Source organism: Numenius arquata, chromosome 7 (genome assembly GCF_964106895.1).
Source record: "Numenius arquata chromosome 7, bNumArq3.hap1.1, whole genome shotgun sequence".
NCBI lineage: Eukaryota > Metazoa > Chordata > Aves > Charadriiformes > Scolopacidae > Numenius > Numenius arquata.
In genome coordinates this window covers 21,385,706-21,404,499 of record NC_133582.1, presented here as the reverse complement: position 1 = coordinate 21,404,499, position 18,794 = coordinate 21,385,706, and the positions used below count along the sequence as shown (strand labels likewise).

The 18,794-nt window shown below is 41.8% G+C and overlaps 1 protein-coding gene across 1 annotated transcript; it reads left to right on the top strand.

Annotated features, from left to right (window-relative positions):
- The first annotated feature begins 572 nt into the window (after positions 1–572).
- Positions 573–17,806, top strand: SERINC1 (serine incorporator 1). The gene is made up of 10 exons (XM_074150322.1): positions 573–694; positions 6,527–6,688; positions 7,849–8,042; positions 11,198–11,277; positions 11,471–11,608; positions 12,521–12,690; positions 12,817–12,907; positions 14,122–14,263; positions 14,373–14,603; positions 16,177–17,806. Exons 1-10 carry the CDS (start codon positions 656–658, stop codon positions 16,313–16,315), a joined length of 1,386 nt encoding a protein of 461 aa, XP_074006423.1. The 5' UTR covers positions 573–655; the 3' UTR covers positions 16,316–17,806.
- Positions 17,807–18,794: the final 988 nt, after the last annotated feature.

Genomic DNA, 18,794 nt, shown 5'->3' with positions numbered 1-18,794 from the left:
TGTTTTTTTTTTTTTTTTTTTTTAATGGGGTGAAGCCTCCCTCTTAGCATTGCTCAGCTAAGGGAGAGCGCAGCCACCCAGCTCCAGCCCGCTCGCCCATTTCGGGAGGCGTTGGGACACGGGGCCGGGAAAAGAGGGCGGCCGCCCTACCGCTCCCGGCGACTCCTTCCCGCTCCGCGGCACACCCTGCTCCCGGGAGGCGCGGGGAGGCGATGGAGAAGCACGGGCCGACTCTTAACCACGTTTTATCCTTTCAACGCCTCAGGGCAGGTGACCAAAACGCGACGGCGACGCGGGCGGCCGGAGCCGCCATTGCGGGGGAAGCCGTAAGCCGTGCGGCGGGCCATGACCGGAGAGGCCAGCGCCGACCCACGCCACCCGCAGCGGTGGGTGGGGGCTGCCGGGCCGAGGAGGGCAGCGCCTCCTCCGGTCACAAGCCCAGGGACAATGAACGCCAGCCCGGACCCGCATGAAAGGAGGGCGATGGCCGCTCCCCCTCCGCCGCCGCCCCGCCTCCCTGTAACCTCCCTCCGGAAGTGACGTTGCTGCTGCCGTTAACGGCAGCCGGAAGCGCCGTTGGGAGCAGTAAACAACCTCGTCGAGAGGCCGCGGCGCTTCCATCTTTGAGGAGCCGGAGCTCAAGCCCGCCGCCGAGATGGGCGGTGTTCTGGGCCTCTGCTCCATGGCGAGCTGGGTAAGGTGGGGGCGGGCGTACGCGGTGGTTCCCTGGCCCTTCTTAGCCGTCGCAGGCCCGCAGGCGGCGGCCGGTGCTGCTCTTCCCCCCCGTCATCCTCCCCCTCCCTCCCCGGGCCTCGCCCGTCGCCTCCCCGGGCCTTTGTCTCACCGGGGCGGGAGCGTCTGCGGCGCTGCCTGCCGTCCTCCTCAAGCGTAGGGAGGCTGCAGGCCCCCTCCCCGCTCCCGCACAGGCTTTCGTCGCCCCGAGCGGCCGCCGCCCCGGCGCCGTCGGGGCCGGGCTGGAGGACGCGAGCCCTGGGGCGCGCCCCCGCGGTGGGTCCGTCCTTTGCCCTCGGGCTTCTCCGGGTGTCCCCAGGGATCCGCCGAAGCCGCCTCGCTGGCGCGATGGGGAGCTTCGTACTTATTGAGACAGGCCGGCCTGTCGCGCTGCTGGTCGCCGCTTAGTCCGCGTTACTGTGGGGGAGGCGTTACTGTGAAGTTCCCCCTTCTCAAATCTCTAAAGGAGTCAAAATCTAATTGAAGGCTCATGAAGTTCCGCGTTTCTTTCGGGAAAAGTAAAACTCGCGTGTTTCCCTGATCCTAATGGTTATATGGTCGTTCTTACGCCTTTGTCTTGAGCAGCTCCACCCTTTGTATGATCTTTGTTTTATCGAGGCATTGTTTTCTCACTGAAGAGTAGCCTGTGGTGATGTGTCACCATCGTCAGGTGACTTTTCTGAGTGAGAAACAATACTCTGAGATGTTTTTAAAACTGGTAGGGCTGTGCATAAAAACATAGAAGTCCGTAGAAATCCTGCATAGCAGTCCTCAGTTGAGGCATTGCTGTCTTAACCTTATGGTGATATGTTTCTTCAAATCCAGGCCTTACGCAAATAGACACAATCAGGTAGATTGTGACTTTTTAGACAGTTGGCTTAAAAATGTCAGTGAAATTGTGAAAATCTGAATTTTCCATACCAAAAATATTGTACTATGCTTGGATTAAATGAAATTACCTATATTTAAACAGTTCATACAGCTTAGTGGTCTAACAAAACCTTATATTGGTTCATGCTCCTGTTCTCTGTGCTATTAATATATGTGAACTTTGGTTCCCCTAGTACAGATTGATATTTAATTACAAAGATGATACTTAACTCCTTATTCTCCTGTACAAACTCTATGAAATGATCCTAAAATTGGTAAATTTGTATAAGCTAAGCTTCCAGGCTGATACGCATATAAATAAGCAAGTAGAACACTGATAATATCCTGTTAATGAAGTACTATCAGTGTTCATTTTGGTTTTGTGAACATTTTAAACACTACTTAATGGATTAGCCCATTAGGCTTTAATTACTAGCTGAATATAGTTAATGTTAGCATTTTTAGTTATTGTCAAATGCTAAGCAACAGTATAGCTATAAATTTTAACTCAAGTACTTCAGTTGATATGTACCGAATTTTCAAGTGCATAAACATCCTTTCTGATAAGTGCCTGGTGTTTGTAGTGCACGAAGAATCCCTGTGTACTTGCTCTTGGGTTTGAGTTGTTTGTTTCTGTACAGAGAAATTCAGCCAGTGATCTTTTAGAGAAGATTATTTACATGAGCACCTAGTCTTGATTAAGTCAGATTTTCTGTGGGTAACTAACTCCCATACCCCCATCCCTTCTTTTAAAATCCTCAAACAAATCAGGGAGATTTTCTCTGTGGTGGTTTGTTGTTGGTTTTTTTTCCCTCCTCCTTCCCCCTGGTGGCTTTAAAGTGTTGATTTTCTTTCCACTTATAAAACCATAACTAAACAGCACTTAAAGCCTCTACCATAGTTCCTGTAGGAGAAATCTGGTCTCTAAGGAGGAGATATCGGTACACCATTTGTGGCTCTGAAAGAGAAGCAAGCTGTGAGGGTGAGGTAGCAGGGGAACCAGATACAGCAAGATTTGTGCTAGTGCAGACTGTGCCATGGCCAGGAAATCTACTTCTCTTTTGTCTGGGAAGATGCTGCTGCAGGCGTTGTTTTCAGCTGTGTAGCTTCTCCGCAAGGCTGTGTGTTGTGCCACCCAGAGCTGCCCTGGGTACCTCACCTCGCCTCGTACCTTTATTTCTTCTGGATTTTTTGTGTGGTATTACTGCTGGTTGTAGCTCTGACCTACTGTGAGCTGATTCAGCAGTGTTTCAGCTTAACATTTTTTAAGAGCAAAGATGTGCCTGTTGGAGATGGGGTGAAGGCCTTAAGAGCACTGTCATCTCACCAAAAGTCTTCTGATCCTGACAACCTAGATTGGTCAGGCAGTGCCATTGTCATTCTGCTGGATCTTGCCTCTACCGTACTGTTCTCTGAAATAGCGGAGCTGCTGCTTCCCTCACTCTAATATTCTCTATCAAGGCAAAGTTCTTGATTCAATCGGTTCCTTTAAACATATGAGTGGGGATGATGTAGCTAAAACCTGACTAGGCCCGGGGTGGGGTGGGGTGGTGGTGTTAGTGTTTTTGTGAATACTTAATCCAGTATATAATAATTTAATCATTACCCCAGTAAGAAGATTGTTTGATATTAAAAATTTATTCTGTGTGCATCAGGGGCAGTTGACTTTCAGTGGTTTTGTGGGGTTTTCTCTCTCCTTCTCTGTTCTGCAATATTCATGTTGTTATGTGTTCCTCCAGCAATTTCCGCTGCCCTAGAGATTGACTGGTTTAGCAGGCATGAATTAACTTGTTTGCCCAGATGACTGCTCCCAAAATAGGTGTGTGGGTCATCTTTTTGTATTTGACTTCAGTGAACACCACTGAGCTCCTTATTTTTCTCAAACACGTGCAGGGATGTGGGTTGGTTGGTAGGTCCAAATGCTACAGGATGGCAATAGGTTTATGCGGTCATGACTTAGTAACTTTTGTTCAAGCTTCCTTAAGAAAGCAAGCTCAAAACTAATTGCAGAGTAACTTTTTGTCTGCATCTCTGCATTAAGTTTTGATCTGTGTAGTAGTATCTTACTGTTTGTGCCCTAGTATTTTTTTTGTAGGAGGCGTGCTCTGAATTTAGGAAGTGACACAAACTGACCCTGTCTCCTCTGCTGATCAACTTAATTCATTGGGTCAGATGTTCTTTGTTCTCTGTTCTTTTTGAAGTCTGTTACTTGTTAGAAATGTTTTTGCCAATAGTACAATAATATTATTTTATTGGAGTGTTACATATTTTATTCTGTCTTGCTAAAAGAAAGAGGGAGTTGGACTGTAACGTGGTTCCTTGTAGAAGTGGCTAACTTGTATAAACAGTATCAATGGGTCTCTTGTTCAGAGATGTGCATGATAACATTTCATCCTTACAACCTGTGAAGAGGCAAAATGTTTTAAAAGCTGGTGTTGGAGCTCTGACACTCAATGAGATGTATTGCCTCATTTGGGGCACACTGTTTCCCAGTGAGAGGAAGACAGTCACCTTTGTTTCAGCCACTGCAAGCCTCCCCATCTCTAGAAATGTGTATTCCTCTGTGTTCCCCTTGAGTCACTCAAGAGGAAGCTGCTTGACTGACTTAGGTATTTAACAAACAATTTGACACTGGTGACTTTTATACCAGATAGTTCCTGCACCAGATTTTCTGCAGCAAATGAGCTTAGGCTTATGTTCTACTTAGCCAAATTCAACGCTTTATTCAACAGTATCTTTAAAAATATTAATGCAGATAGAATTAGTTCAAGAAAGTAGGTTCTTTCGGAACAAAGACTAGGAATATTCTTCCCTAGAAAGGTTATTTGTGTGCGTAGAGGAAATAGTGTAATACATTAGTGCTATAAAATTGTGATGCATCCTAAGCCAGTATTTGCCGTACGTTTCCTGCTTACTAAGCATAGATACCCCTAATGTAGTCAGTTGCAGTCATAGAACAGCCTCGAAGGATCATTTAGTCCAGCCTTTCGTGGAAGGGAGCCTAGATGAGATGATCTAGCACCTGATCCAGTTGCATCCTGAAAACTTACAGTGACGGGGGCTCTACGGTGTCCTTGGGGAGGTTGTTCCAGTGACTGATTGTTCTCACTGTAAAAAATTTCTTTCTTGTATCAAGATTAAACTTCTCTCAGAATCAACGCCTTCATACTCTGTGCTGTAATGATACTGAGTGGAGGAGGAGGTAAAAAGGGGCAATAAAATGTCTTTTACATACTGAAATAGTTATAATGAAAATCTACCTAGTTTCATTTTTTTAGCAGGACAAATTTAATGGTGAACTTTGCTAATTTAAAAATGATTCTGTAGCATTGTGGAGTGAAATTTTTTGGCTCCTCCATCCTCGGAAAGGAACACAATTACAAAAAAGAATACAAGGAAATTATTTAAAAGACCGTGTTTGTGCATCCAGTGTGTTGGTCGGGTTGAACCCGTAAGAACAGATAATCTGAGCCTTTTCTCAGGAGGCTGCCGAGAACACTGTGGCAGCCTGTCTGCTCTTCCCTGCCAGCCCTGGGGCCTTCCCTGTACTGTCAGACTGTTGGCATTCCTGTTTGTCATATGACTGACACATGGCAGTTGTACCAGGTGATTGACATGCACTGGTCATGTGGCCGTATTCTTATGTGACTGATGGGGTGTCTTTGACATGGCGATTAAGACCTGTGGCTTTTGTCACTTGGCGGAGGTGTCCCTGCGCGTTCTCTGGGGGAGAAGCTGGGTTTTACCACTGTTCACTATTTTTGTCAGAGGTTGCACAGTCTCTTGTAGCTCAGATAAGGCAGTGCTCGCTCGGTAACTTTATTTTAGCTGAAATATAAGTGGCCTACAAAACTTAGCTGTTACTGCTCTCTGGGATATTGTCTTCTAGGCAAAACAATTTATTTGTAAATAGGAAAAAAACCCAACCCTCAAACATTTTGATTGTACCTTTCCTCTTTTGGCTTGTGTTTACTTGTGGAATCTTGCCCTTTTTTTCCTTCCTGAATTGTCACTCAGCAAGTGGCAGAAAATCGAAACAGGATGAAGTTAGTTCGTGGTGTTTTTTTGTTCAGTGTGGAGGAGGTGGTCTTGTGTTTTTGTTTTGTTTTTTGAATCCCCTCCCCAATGAAATAGCACTTTCTGCTCCTGTTCCTTCTTCCCACAATTGTCTGTTTTAACAGTTGAATACAGGTAATTTTTTTGTCCTAATTTTTTCCCTCGTAGTATTACAAGTGTTCAGTGTTAATTTCCACTTCTGCCATTGATATTTGGTAGTGATGGTAACGTATAGTGTGTGTTTACTTTGTTCTTGAGGTTTGTAAATTTTTATATTGCATAAGTTAATTTTGTCAGCTGACAGAGAATTATGTGATACATGAGTAGTTGCTAAATACGCAATAATTTGCAACCTAAGCTTTAGGCTATCCTACCTATTGTTTGTGCTCCAGTAATGTTGATGGCCCCAGTGAGGGTTGTGGCCCTACTCTGCCAGATCCTGAAATTGTACCTAGATCCCAGTGGCACTCAAATTTTTTTCTGTGGTGTAATTGTTTAATCTCTGCAGCTGTGGAAGGGAGGATGTAGTTGTTAACTAAAAGCAATCCTTGCATCTCGTTTAGCTGAAATGAAATAAAATTCAAGAGAACAAATAATCCCGAATCTTACATTTCCTCTGAATGGATAAATGATTACTTTGGACATAGCACTAATTTCACGATACGGTGGTGCATTAGGAAGTGCTGCCAAGATTGTTAGGGGGCTCTGTAGCGTGTTGCAGCAACTCAGTCTGCACTAGTGATGAGATGCATAGGATGAGTCATTTTCCATCATAACTTCTGATGATCTACACAGCCTGATTCAACATAGAAATCTAGTAGTGGAAAACTTTTTAAAGAATTTGTTTGATATTTTGTCTCCCTGTCAGATACCGTGCTTGTGTGGAAGTGCCCCATGCCTGCTCTGCCGGTGCTGCCCCAGTGGAAACAACTCCACCATAACTCGGCTGATCTATGCGTTCTTTTTACTTCTTGGTGTAAGCGTTGCCTGTGTGATGTTAATACCAGGCATGGAAGAGCAGCTGAAGAAGGTCAGGTGACTTCTTTGCTAATGGGTTTGGTAGAACAAATGTCACAGATAATTGTAAACAACATCTTGAAAGCATGAGTTTTATTTGGAAATACATAATTTTGCTGTCACCTGTGCTTCACAGTCACCATTAATTTGATTGTATATCAAATAAGCAAAGAACTCGTGGGATAATCACTGCATAGATGAAAAACACTATTTAGAAATAGTCACATCTCCTCTTTAGTAGCTCGGAGCAGAAAAAATAAAATCTTGTATCAAACAAGAAAATACAATTTATATATGTTGAGCTTTAAATTATATACTACGGAGATGTTTATTTGTGGCACTTGATTAATTTTATTTGCTGTAATAAAAGAATGAAAAGTAACCACAGTCTAAGATACCTTTTAGTTTCAATGTACTGTTCTAGTTGAAGTTCTGTTTTAAAATCTGAAAATGCGTAACAAAAATATTTTTCATGAATGATAGTAGCATATTTTTCACTAAGGATAATAGGAAGTGCTTATAGGATATTACAGTTTATTAGTTATATGAAGATACGATACTGTATGTAAAAATTACACTGTAATTTGAATACACTGCAATAATTTGAGTTATAGGAGAGCTTATAGGTTCACTGAACTTGAGTTGCTATGTGCTTTGGTTCTGTTAGTCTTCTTTTTGCTGTCTTTAATTTTTTTCCTGGTAGACAGTAACATGTTAGGCATGCTTTTGGTTTTATTCCCCCTAAATGATTCATCAGTAAATCTTTAATTCAGTGTGGTGTAGTAACCTCATTAGAGCTCTAGTGAGAGCCATGTTAGCCACCTGCGGAAGAAAACTACAGCCTTCTGGAGTACGATTTGCCTTCAAAAGGGTGTTACTTGTGTCCTGGTGCTGAGTGGAAAGGATACTCTCAGCTGTTTCATATGGAAGTTACAGATACTTCTCATTGATTGTGATGTTACTTTTTGGGGGGAGGCTGTTTCAGTTTTAAAGAGATGTAAGCAGGCAACTAACTGTTAGACTGTAACAGCCCTTCAGTATCATATTTTCTAGCAATGTTAGTAGTTGCATGATGTTACAATATCAATGAGTTGTATATTAATAAATTTCTATTGCATATTTACTCACAGAAGGCCTTTTACAGATCACTGAAGTATCTTGTATTTATCACAGATTCCTGGATTTTGTGATGGAGGGATGGGAACGACTATTCCTGGTGTGCATGGACACGTGAATTGTGATGTACTAGTTGGTTACAAAGCCGTGTACCGTGTGTGCTTTGGTATGGCCATGTTCTTCCTTCTCTTCTCCTTATTGATGATCAAAGTGAAAAGCAGCAATGACCCAAGAGCAGCGGTGCACAATGGGTAAGATGGAGAAACGAGAACCAAGGTGGATGGGGGGTGTGTGTGAGATACAGCTACTGTGAAAATAAAGCCTGTGGCTGAGCATGCTGGTTCCACAAACCAAAGAATTTGAAATTTACTGTTCCACAAACATAGAATTGTTAATAGCTAGAGGAATGTTGTTGCAATAGAGGCCATTCAAAGATACTAGAGTTCTTAGACATGGCAGATTATTTTTTATAAGAGGAAAAGAAACACGTGGCTGTCACTTTTCAGAGCCTGAATTATGGCAGTGGGTAATCTGTCTAGAGGTCCCCAAGATTAGAGATTCTGTTTTTGTCCAAAGATGACAAAATTCAGAGATAAATAATGGTACTAAGTTTCATTCCACTGAGATGTTTTCATCAAATAGATTAAAAAGCCTCGTCTGTCCTGTAGGAATTACATTCCTCCTGACTTTGATGTTTGTAAGCGCTTGCTCTTTGCTGAACCGTTTTATTTTAAAGATGATAACAGTTATATATATAAGTAGACACACACACAGAGATACGTAACATGTCTTCCCCCTCTGCTGGTTCTTCTTCAGTCTTCTCCTCTGCATAAAGAAGAGTGAGTTATGTATTTAGTTTCTGAGCTTTGCAATAAACTTCTTTCGTATTTCATTATAGTTAGGATTATTGATGGAAGATAATAGTGGAATTTCTGCTTGTGGGTTGACACAAGTGGTAGTTTTCATCCAGGCTCAGCCTACATGTAACGTTGCTTCCTGAACCAGGGAGATGCAGATTTTTATACTAGGGCATGGCGCTAAAGAGCATAAACCCATTTGTGGTGCCTACTAGTCTTGGTGGTCACAGTGATTGCTTAGACTACTACTTTTTCAAGGTGATTATATTTAATGGAAGCTATTAACAGCTAAGCCATAAAAATGAAGTCATTTTTATATTCAGTATAATAAAATTAAACATTTCTAGAATAAAATGAGGTAAAACATCATATTACTTCTGTAGGGAAAAAGAAGATAATTAAGACTGAACAGAATATTGCTTTATTTATTTTATGTTTGTTTCTGTCTAAAGAAAATGAGGCTGGATACAGTATTAAGATGCAATAGCAGCAGTAACTCAGTTCAGCCTTTCCCCCTGCCCTGCTTTGTTCAGGAGAGTGTACTTGTTATGAGCAAGAAGAGAATGGTTCAGGTACATTCTATGTCAACATCTTGTATTTTTTAGAATAAAAGGCACCTTTTACGTGATGTGGTGTCTCTACCTAAAACTGCTTCTTACGTGTCTGGGATCTTGATACCCTCATGTGGAGTTGTATTCTCCAAATTTTGGTACTATTTATGCAACCCATAGCAGTTTACTCTTCTTAGACAATCTAGTGTTAGCGCTAGGATGAAAAGAAAAATGACACTTGTTAACTGTTACTGGTAAAATGTTTAATAATGATACTTCCAACACTTCTGTAATAACTAGTTTCTTCAATAGTGTGCATTACAGGTAGCTTTTGATTTTTGAAATTGTAACCTTCAGTAATTCTTTGCAATGTAATCTTTCTGTCAGTGACTTGAAACACTCAGAATATTAGGTTTTCCCATGTATGCGTACTAAAATTTTTGTACTTGCATGCAAGTTAAGCCAATAACGTGGTCCAGTGCCAATGTTCACCATCTTTTCTTTTGTAACAGTAGTCAGAATGGTTTCTTGCCTCAGGTTAATAGTAATAGAAAAAATCAGTTATAATGTATTCACAGGATTGTTGCTGGCTTGCACAGAATGCATAGCCACTGTAGGTGTTATTTCAGATGAGTATTGTTTTTGGCTGCCTTGCATATTATATTGGTAGAGTGTTAAAAGAGTCTGGAATTAGAGGTGAATTTTATACGAACTTGAATCTGTTCTTATTTCTGCAATGGAAAATTACATTGATTTACAAAAAAAATTCCACGTGTGGATTCGAAAACTAGTTTTAGTGGGGATTGTATTACACCATGTTTTAAATTAATTCAGCTTTAAACAGGGTTTAGTCACTTTTCTGTATCCCAGTGGATTCTGCACTTCTGTCATCTCATGTAGTTCCTCTCCACACAATTAGAATTTATTCCTCTGATCACCATCACCCAATTGTAACAGCCAGAAGGAGAGATTAAACTTGTTCAAAGTACAGGAAAAAAAGGGAAGGGACAGAAAACTTGAAAATCGGGCAAGTGTTTGAGGCTGCGGGGGTGTGGTACGTGTCTTTGTGCTATATTCAGTTTTGAAATACATGTAGATGGTACCATCCCTATATTTGGAGCTGACTGTCAGTCTGATCAGAAAAAGAGAGTCTTCACCTTCCTGTAGTTTTGTTGGCATAACTTTTTGATTTGAAGTTCCCTATGCAGACTATATTTGTACACAGCCTGTATTTGGGGTGAGTTTGGAGAATCTTCAATGGAAGCTATTTTCTAGTCTGCTTTCTAGGACACATCTGATCTGTTTTGTTTGTCCATGAGTGCATATCTTTTACTGGGGGAAAAAAATCCAATTTTGCTGCACTGGAACAGGGATTTAGAATTTGATTGTGTCTGTTCTGTGAAGGATAAATCCTTTGCTTTTGTTGTTGTGATGAATCTGTATCAGATGTAGGCCTAAAGAGTCTGAAGTTAAGTGGGAAGAACCCAGGCTTTTGTACATCTCTGTCTTGTAGGAAATGAATCAAGACTGGTAGCGAACTCTAGCGTAATGTTTTCTGTCACTGTAGGTACCAGTCAGATCTACCTTTTTTGGTTTTGATATTAAGAACAGATAGGGATATTTTTTTCGCCATTTTTCTTATATGCGGGCAGTTCAATAATCTCACTGATCTAGTTAAAAACCTTAAAAAACCCCTAAATCCCTCACAGTTATATTCCACCGTAGTTTCATTTGTGATACATCAATGAGATATCTCTGGGAAGTGTGTCAAACTGTGTCAGTCTGGCACAATTTAAGCATAGCTTTGTGGAGAATAAAAATCTTGGGCAGATAAAATAAGATTTTTATCCTACTTCAAAAGAAGCAAGTTAAGAATGAATGAATTAAAAACCAACTCTTAAGGATGTACATTTTGTGTATTTTGAGGTTTTGTGAATTAGATCAGACTTCAGCAGTTGCCTGACTTTTTTTTTTTTTTTTTTTTTAATTTCTCTTTAGATTTTGGTTCTTTAAATTTGCAACAGCACTTGCAATTAGTGTTGGAGCTTTCTTCATACCGGAGGGACCATTTACAACTGGTAAGGGAATATTATCTTCCACTCTATCATGGTGCAATCATCACTGGCTTTAGAATAAAGCCAAATGCATGCCGATGTCTTGTATTTTTATTGTAGCTGTGTAGCAATAGCACTTTTCTGTGTTTAGGAACAGTAAGTCATGGTTGTAAATTAACTGTGGTTCTGACCTGGGTTTGTTTTATTTCTCTTTTAGTGTGGTTTTACGTAGGTATGGCTGGAGCATTCTGCTTTATTCTTATTCAGCTGGTCCTGCTTATTGACTTTGCCCACTCTTGGAATGAATCTTGGGTTGAAAAAATGGAGGAAGGAAACTCAAGATGCTGGTATGCAGGTAAAGGACTGTACCACACACAAGTTTTAAATTTCATTATACATTATGTTAAATATGTTATTCAGTGAGTAGTGCATTTTACCAGAGCGCAGAAGGGCTGCTTTGTGTGTAAATATAACTTTCTCAGATCTGTTGTTTTGCTGTCCTTTTGATGCAAGTTAAATAAGGGAGGTGGGCAGCAGCCTCTGAGTGATAAGATCCAGTCTCTGGGAGCAGGGCATCAGTTTATGGGAGCAAAGCAGTGGCAACTGTAGGTTTTTAGGTTTTTTTCAGCCACAGGCTTTGTTATACCTTAGGGCTGATTAAAAATGAACTAGCCTGCTTCTGCTGCGTGTTGAGCATAGACATCTCAAATAATTGTTTTTAATTTCTGCCTGGTGGTTGATCATTCTTTGAAGGTATATGCTGAGATAGTGAAGGAGAATACAAGTCAAATCACTGGAGAAACGATACGTTAATTTTAATAAAGTGTTTCAGATGTGATAATTTAGGTGTTTTGAGAGACAGCACAGCCTGTTTTCGTGCAATGGCCACTTCACTCTTTAATGCTTTTAATAAGATAGAATTTAGACATAAGATTTTGGTTTTCTTTCTATTGGAGAAGTAATCCTTCAGTTTCTTTTTCTAAGCTTTTAGCCAAAGTGTATGTAGTATAACTGTATTCTGTCATGCTTGCTCTTCTTGGTTGCTCTTCAGCACTGGAGAATCAAATATGGCTTCAGGCTTCCCTTTTATTGTGTTCTTTCTTTTTAACAGAGTATTGAGAGGAACTTACTTCCTTTACATTTCAGTGCCTGGAGCTGCTCTCTAATTCTGTCATTGTATACAGTATCCAAAACCTGATAATCATGCAACATTGTTTCAATTTTAATACTCTCCATTATTAACGAGTTTAACTGTCTCTTTTCACAGCTCTGCTGTCGGCTACAGCTGTCAATTATCTGCTCTCTCTAGTGGCGATTGTCTTGTTTTATGTTTATTACACTCACCCAGAAGGTTGTTCTGAAAACAAGACATTCATCAGTGTTAATATGCTGCTGTGTATTGGTGCTTCTGTGATGTCAATTCTGCCAAGGATTCAGGTATAGTTTTAATTCTGTTATCTTTTGTTTTTTTTCCCTGTATTATCAGTCCTAGAAACCTGTAATATAATCATGCCTGAGATCTTTTAATTGCCTAACTTTGCTATTTCATGACAACTTCTACAGGAATCTCAGCCAAGGTCTGGTTTGCTGCAGTCTTCTGTGATCACAGTTTATACAATGTATTTGACTTGGTCAGCTATGACCAATGAACCAGGTAAGTGTAATAGTAATATATGGGTTTTTGGGTAACCCGTTCAGCAGTAAATTCATAGAATACCAAGTTGGAAGGGACCTCAAGGATCATCCTGTCCTACCTTTCCCGGCAAAAGCATGGTCTGGACAAGAAGGTCCAGCACCCTGTCCAGCCGAATCTTAGACGTGTCCAATGATGGGGAATTCACCACTTCCTGTGGAGATTATTCCAATGGCTCATTGTCCTCATTGTGAAAAATTTTCCTCTTGTGTCCAATCATAATCTCCCCACAAGTAACATGTACCCAATAGCCCTTGTCTTTTCCACGTGACTCCTTGTAAAAAGGCAGTCTCCGTCTTTGTAGCCACCCTTTAAATACTGGAACATGGTGATAAGGTTTCTCCTAAGCTGCCTTTTCTCAAGGCTGAACAAGCCCAATTCTTTCAGCCTTTCCTCATATGGCAGCTTCCCAAGCCTTTGATCATCTTTGTGTCCCTTCTCTGGACCCTCTGCAGCCTGTCCACATCCTTTTTGTCTAGTGGGGACTGAAACTGAACACAGTATTCCAGATGTGGCCTGATGAGCACTGAGTAGAGTGGGATAATGTCTGGGTAGTTTAAGTCATCCATAAGAACCGGGTTCTGTTGACCCAAAGCTTGCTTAAGTGACCCAAATACTGCTTTGTTGACTTTATCTTGGTGTGGAGGTTGGTAGCTGATGCTTACTGTAAGATCCGCACAGTAATTATGGGGAAGTAAGATGGTCTGCTACTTCCAGCTGTTTCATCTGTTATCTGTGGATTAGGAACTGTTGATAATACGAAGCTGACTTTGTCGCATTCTTTTCCAACTCTGAGATGACTCTGGTACCCCATCTATACAGTATATGTTTGTCAGACTTGTTTTCTAGCAGTAGAATTTCCAAAGCTTGGTATGCAGAGCATTTTTATTCTGTTGCATCTAATTATATGAGATGGAACAGTAAAGCAGTTGATGCATATCCTTAAGTTTAAAATCCTTTTATCTCTGCAAAGAGACAGATTTTTATGCCACATACTCTCATTTGCTTGCTTTACAAAGACTATAGGCTAAAATTAGATTCAAAGCTTTTTTTACTTGAAGACTGTCTCGGTCACGAAGTTCCTTTCTATTACTGTGTATTCAGTGGGGAAATGTACTATTAAATATTTGTTCCGTTCCTGTTTTATATAAATTCTAATGTAATTTCCCCCCCAGACAGGCGCTGTAACCCAAGCTTGCTGAGCATCATTGGTTACAACAGCACCACCATTCCAACCCAAGGTCAGGTAGTTCAGTGGTGGGATGCACAAGGAATTGTAGGACTGGTTTTGTTTTTGCTGTGTGTTCTCTATTCAAGGTAAGATTCCTTTAAAAAATGCCAAATTAGCTTGTATTACTTCTTATTTTCAGATACTAAATTGCATTTATTTGGGTAACTGTACTGTGTCCTTCCCTGTCCAATACAGCATCCGCACATCCAACAACAGTCAGGTTAACAAGCTGATGCTGACCAGCGATGAATCCACGCTGATAGAGGATGGGATGCCCAGGAGTGATGGCTCCCTTGATGATGGGGACGATGTTCACCGAGCCATAGATAACGAGAGGGATGGAGTTACTTACAGCTACTCCTTCTTTCATTTCATGCTTTTCCTGGCTTCACTGTATATTATGATGACACTTACCAACTGGTACAGGTATTTATGTTTGATAATATATTGTGCTAATAATGAGCATACAAGATGCTGCCTTCTGCTGGACAAGAAGGCGTAAGTTGTGTGCTGTGAGGAATGTAGGTCCGATGGAACTTCTCAAGGGTGGTATACACTGTTTGGTTTGATCTATATTCAATTTATTGTATTTGAAAATGGGAGTAGCCAGCCTTGTTCACAAGTGCCTGTCGTATTTTCTAGGCTAATTCTCGTGATTTACTGGACTGTTGAAATAGGTCCTGCTGAAGTCAACAGGATAGAGTCTAAAACTCTATAACAGCTAAAAATAAATAAACATCAGGCCCATGTCTGGTACAGAGCGCTGGAAAAAGAGAGATAGGACATGTTATATCAGTAGGTTGAGGGAGAGGTGATTATTCCAGTCTGCTCAGCTCTGTAACACCACACCTGGAATGTTGGGTCCAGTCCTGGGCTCCCCAGTGCAATAGAGACTAGGACATACTGGAGAGAGTCCAGTGAAGGGTCTGGACCATCTGTTACATGAGGAAAGACTGAAGGAGCTGGGGCTGGTCAGCCTGGAGAAGAGAAGGCTCATGGGGGATTTTATCAATGTATATAAATACCTGAAGGGAGGGTGCAAAGAGGATGGAGCCAGGGGTTTTTCAGTGGTGCCCAGTAGCAGGACCAGATGCAGTGGGCACAAACTGAAACATGGGGGGGTTCCCTCTGGTCATCAGGAAACACCTTTTCATTGGAAGGGTGAGCAAGCACTGACACAAGTTGCCCAGGGAGGTTGTGGAGTCTCCATTCTTGGAGGTATTCAAAAGCCATCTCGGCATAGTCCTGGTTAGTTGGCTTTAGGTGTCCCTGCTTGAGCAGGAGGGGTTGGACAGATGACCTTCAGAGGTCCCTTCCAACCTCAGCTATTCTGTGATGGGGTCTGAGGAAGGGAAAATTGGGTTGTCTGCTCCCTGAAAAAAATCCTCACAATAAAATAGACCTCCTGTATGTGAATTGTTACTATGTTAACAGCTTGAGCAGATGTTCTTCAGCATTTAAAAATATAAATTACAGTGATAATTTGTTAAAGGAAAATTTGTATCGAAATAGTGACACTAGAAATGCATCCCCTTCAGAAGTAACTCTTAGTAGATAAGATAGTGGTGCTGTGGTTTTGATTTGCGGTCCTGCTTGGGTCAGTATGACATCAAGATGACTAATTCTTGATGTTTTTTATGCAAGGTGAAATGCATTGTTTGTATCTATAAATGCTGTCCAATTCCTGCCCTTCCATAGATTTGCTTGGAGATTCCTTATAATTATTTCTGCTTCTTGACAGCTTCTCTTACTAAATATTTTTGGGGGCTGCTGTTGCTTTCCACCTTGCTATGACACCAACTTACGGATGGTGTTCTTGTATAGATTGGTGTGAACTGCCTGAAAGAAGAAGGGTAGAGGTGTCCTATGAGGCGTGGAGCTGAAGTGAAAACGATCTACTGTGGGAACAGTGCTGAAGAGTGGGTTCCTACCCGAGTATGTTGTACTGAAACAAAAATGGCAAATTATCTTTTTTTTTTTTCTTTTTCTTCTTTCACAGTCCGGATTCTTCTTACGAAACAATGACCAGCAAGTGGCCATCTGTCTGGGTGAAGATATCCTCCAGCTGGATTGGCATCGTGCTGTACGTGTGGACTCTGGTTGCTCCCCTGGTTCTTACAAACCGCGACTTTGACTGAGCCGTGCTGCTCTCCAGGATGTTGTGCTCGTTCACCCCCTCTTTGAAACAAACAGTATTCCCCATAATAGTGCAGTTGTAAATACGTGTGTGCGCGCGCGTGTGTGCGTGTGCTATCCATGTAGTACCCCCTGCTTTATTCTGCATGATTACCTTGAATCATGTTTTTTCGTCAATTCACTTAACGACTTTTTCTAGCTGAGCTCAGTGACAATTGCTATAATGATGGTTTTTCATAGGATTACTCCTAGATGGAGCGCTTCGGGAGCATTAGATGTAAGGTCAAGACCTTTCGGAAGTAGGTTGTATTTCCCCCTCAATTGCATTAAATAGTTGTAGGAAAAAAGTGCAAGTGTTAATCAGGGTAACAAACCAGTATTAGATCAGGCTTTGCAAGCAAAGGAGGGGCTGCCTTTGATCCTGTTGCCTTGATTCCAAAGTATGTTAGACTCAGAATTGTGTGTGTTGGAGTTCACTGGACATCCTGCACCAACAGCCTGACCTGTTCCCGTTCCAAGGGCAGCGCTACCTTTAGCACCCGTGTTCAATGGGGAAATTTGCACCTGAGGCTGGAGGAACCGATGTCCTCCTTGGTGCTGCTGGGTCCGGTGTGTCCCGTTGCAGGCAGGAGGACAGACACGCTGGGGAAAAACAGCCTGGTATCAGATGCTCAGAAGCATGTTTTTAAGGCACCTGTTTACAATGTGCATCTATGTATTATTATGATTATTTTTTTTAAAGTAGTTTAAGTGGGATAGCTGTGCTGTAATTTATTGCTGTTTTGTGTGCCACTTACTTTCTTGGCTAAGCTACAATCACGGAGTTTGCAAGGAGCCGAGTGGTGAAAACTGTGTAAGCCCTTCAGAGGAATTTTTTTGTATTGTGGTTAAAAAAAAGAAAAAAAAAATTGAGGAAAAGGAGCACTGAAATTGCAGTGACTAAAGGAGGCTTGCATTAACTAAAGCTTCAGTAGAAGTGTTTCTTAATATATTTGGGGCTCTAAATTTTTGAAATCTTTTAATGTATTAGGTATTTCGCTTGTTGTCCATTGCCAGAGGGGGACTTGAGCCTAGAAAGTCTGTATCTAGGCATGAGTTAAGACATTAATCTGTTTGGTTAAAATACTGTATAGTTCCTGTGCAGTTACGAAATCTTCAATGCTTTTGTGCTCGCTGCTTTGTAACCGAAGTACCTAAGCTGCATTAGTTATCTCTGTTACTTGCTGCAGCCTGAGACTAGAGCAGCCTGACTGGGAGTGACCCTGGAGCCCTCAGCAGATGTCACACTGATTTGTTACTGTGGTGTTTATACCGTGACTTCCTGTTGCTAATTATTCTCTAAGCTTTTATTTTAATTCTGCACCTAAACACTGACATTTACTGCAGAAGTCTGACAGGTCAGTCAAACTCGAGATGGTAATGGAAGGAGGATTAGTAAAGGCTTGTAATAATTTTGAATATGTCGTTACCTTATTAATAAATAAATTTGGATGAAGACGTCCAGTGACTTTTCATGTCTCATACTCCTGACAAACATGGATAGGGCTTAATATTGTCTTCTCATCTTCTGGGATGTTTTATAGCGCTCATCATCTGGGGAGTAGCAGCTGACAGTGCTGCCCAGCACACCTCTACGGCAGTTTGTTCCTGGTGCTTTGGGAGATCACACGTAGCCCCTGTGTGGAGTTTTCTGACAGTTCTTGTCTCCGTGCCCTTTGCAGCCTCTCTGTAAAAACACAAATGTGTCTTACACTTGGTAAGGGCGTTCCTGCTGCATCAGCTGCTGCTGCACCAAATTGTACCTGTGTGTGTTACGTTTGGGTAGAACCCCTGGACAGCAGCTCCTGAGTTCTGTGTCTGTGGACTCAGCTCCTCGTGCAGGTGGCCGTGCTGCTCCTTTAACAAGAAAAAGGCAATTTTGAATGCAGTGCCAGTCATGGCAGGTGTTTTCCCTTTTGCATGTGTGAAGTTACTAAAATCTAGTTTCTCCCTTCACAGGAACGTTCTACACAGTGGAGCCTCTTAAACCTCCCCAGGGACACCTTTGAGGGCAGAGAGGGAAGAAAACTTTTATCTTCAGTTACAGTTTAACTTACTGTTTATATTGAATGAGAAGCTCGGGGTGAGATGATTCAGTTACGAGTGTGTCAGCTGCACCTTCACCTAGTGTCGCAGTAACCCCTCTGGCATTCAGTTGTTTCATACAACTACACAGTCGGTTCACTAGAATAAACAGGGAAGACTTTGGTAAAAGTCTTAAAAAAACATGCTGGAAACACACCTTTTGAGTAGGGGTAGAGTGCACCCTCAGTAAGTCTGCAGATGACACCAAACTAGGTGGGAGTGCTGATCTGCTTGAGGGTCAGCAGGCTCTACAGAGGGACCTGGACAGGTTGGATCAATGGGCCAAGGCCAATGGGATGAGGTTTAATAAGGCCAAGTGCCGGGTCCTGTGTTTCGGTCACAACAACCCCAGGCAAC

Bases quoted from the DNA above. Each gene is read 5' to 3' on its own strand.
- SERINC1 (XM_074150322.1), top strand. From the start codon at position 656: ATGGGCGGTGTTCTGGGCCTCTGCTCCATGGCGAGCTGG. The intron at 11,609-12,520 runs GTAAAGGACTGT...CTCTTTTCACAG, and splicing joins CTCAAGATGCTGGTATGCAG to CTCTGCTGTCGGCTACAGCT. The intron at 12,908-14,121 runs GTAAGTGTAATA...TTTCCCCCCCAG, and splicing joins AGCTATGACCAATGAACCAG to ACAGGCGCTGTAACCCAAGC.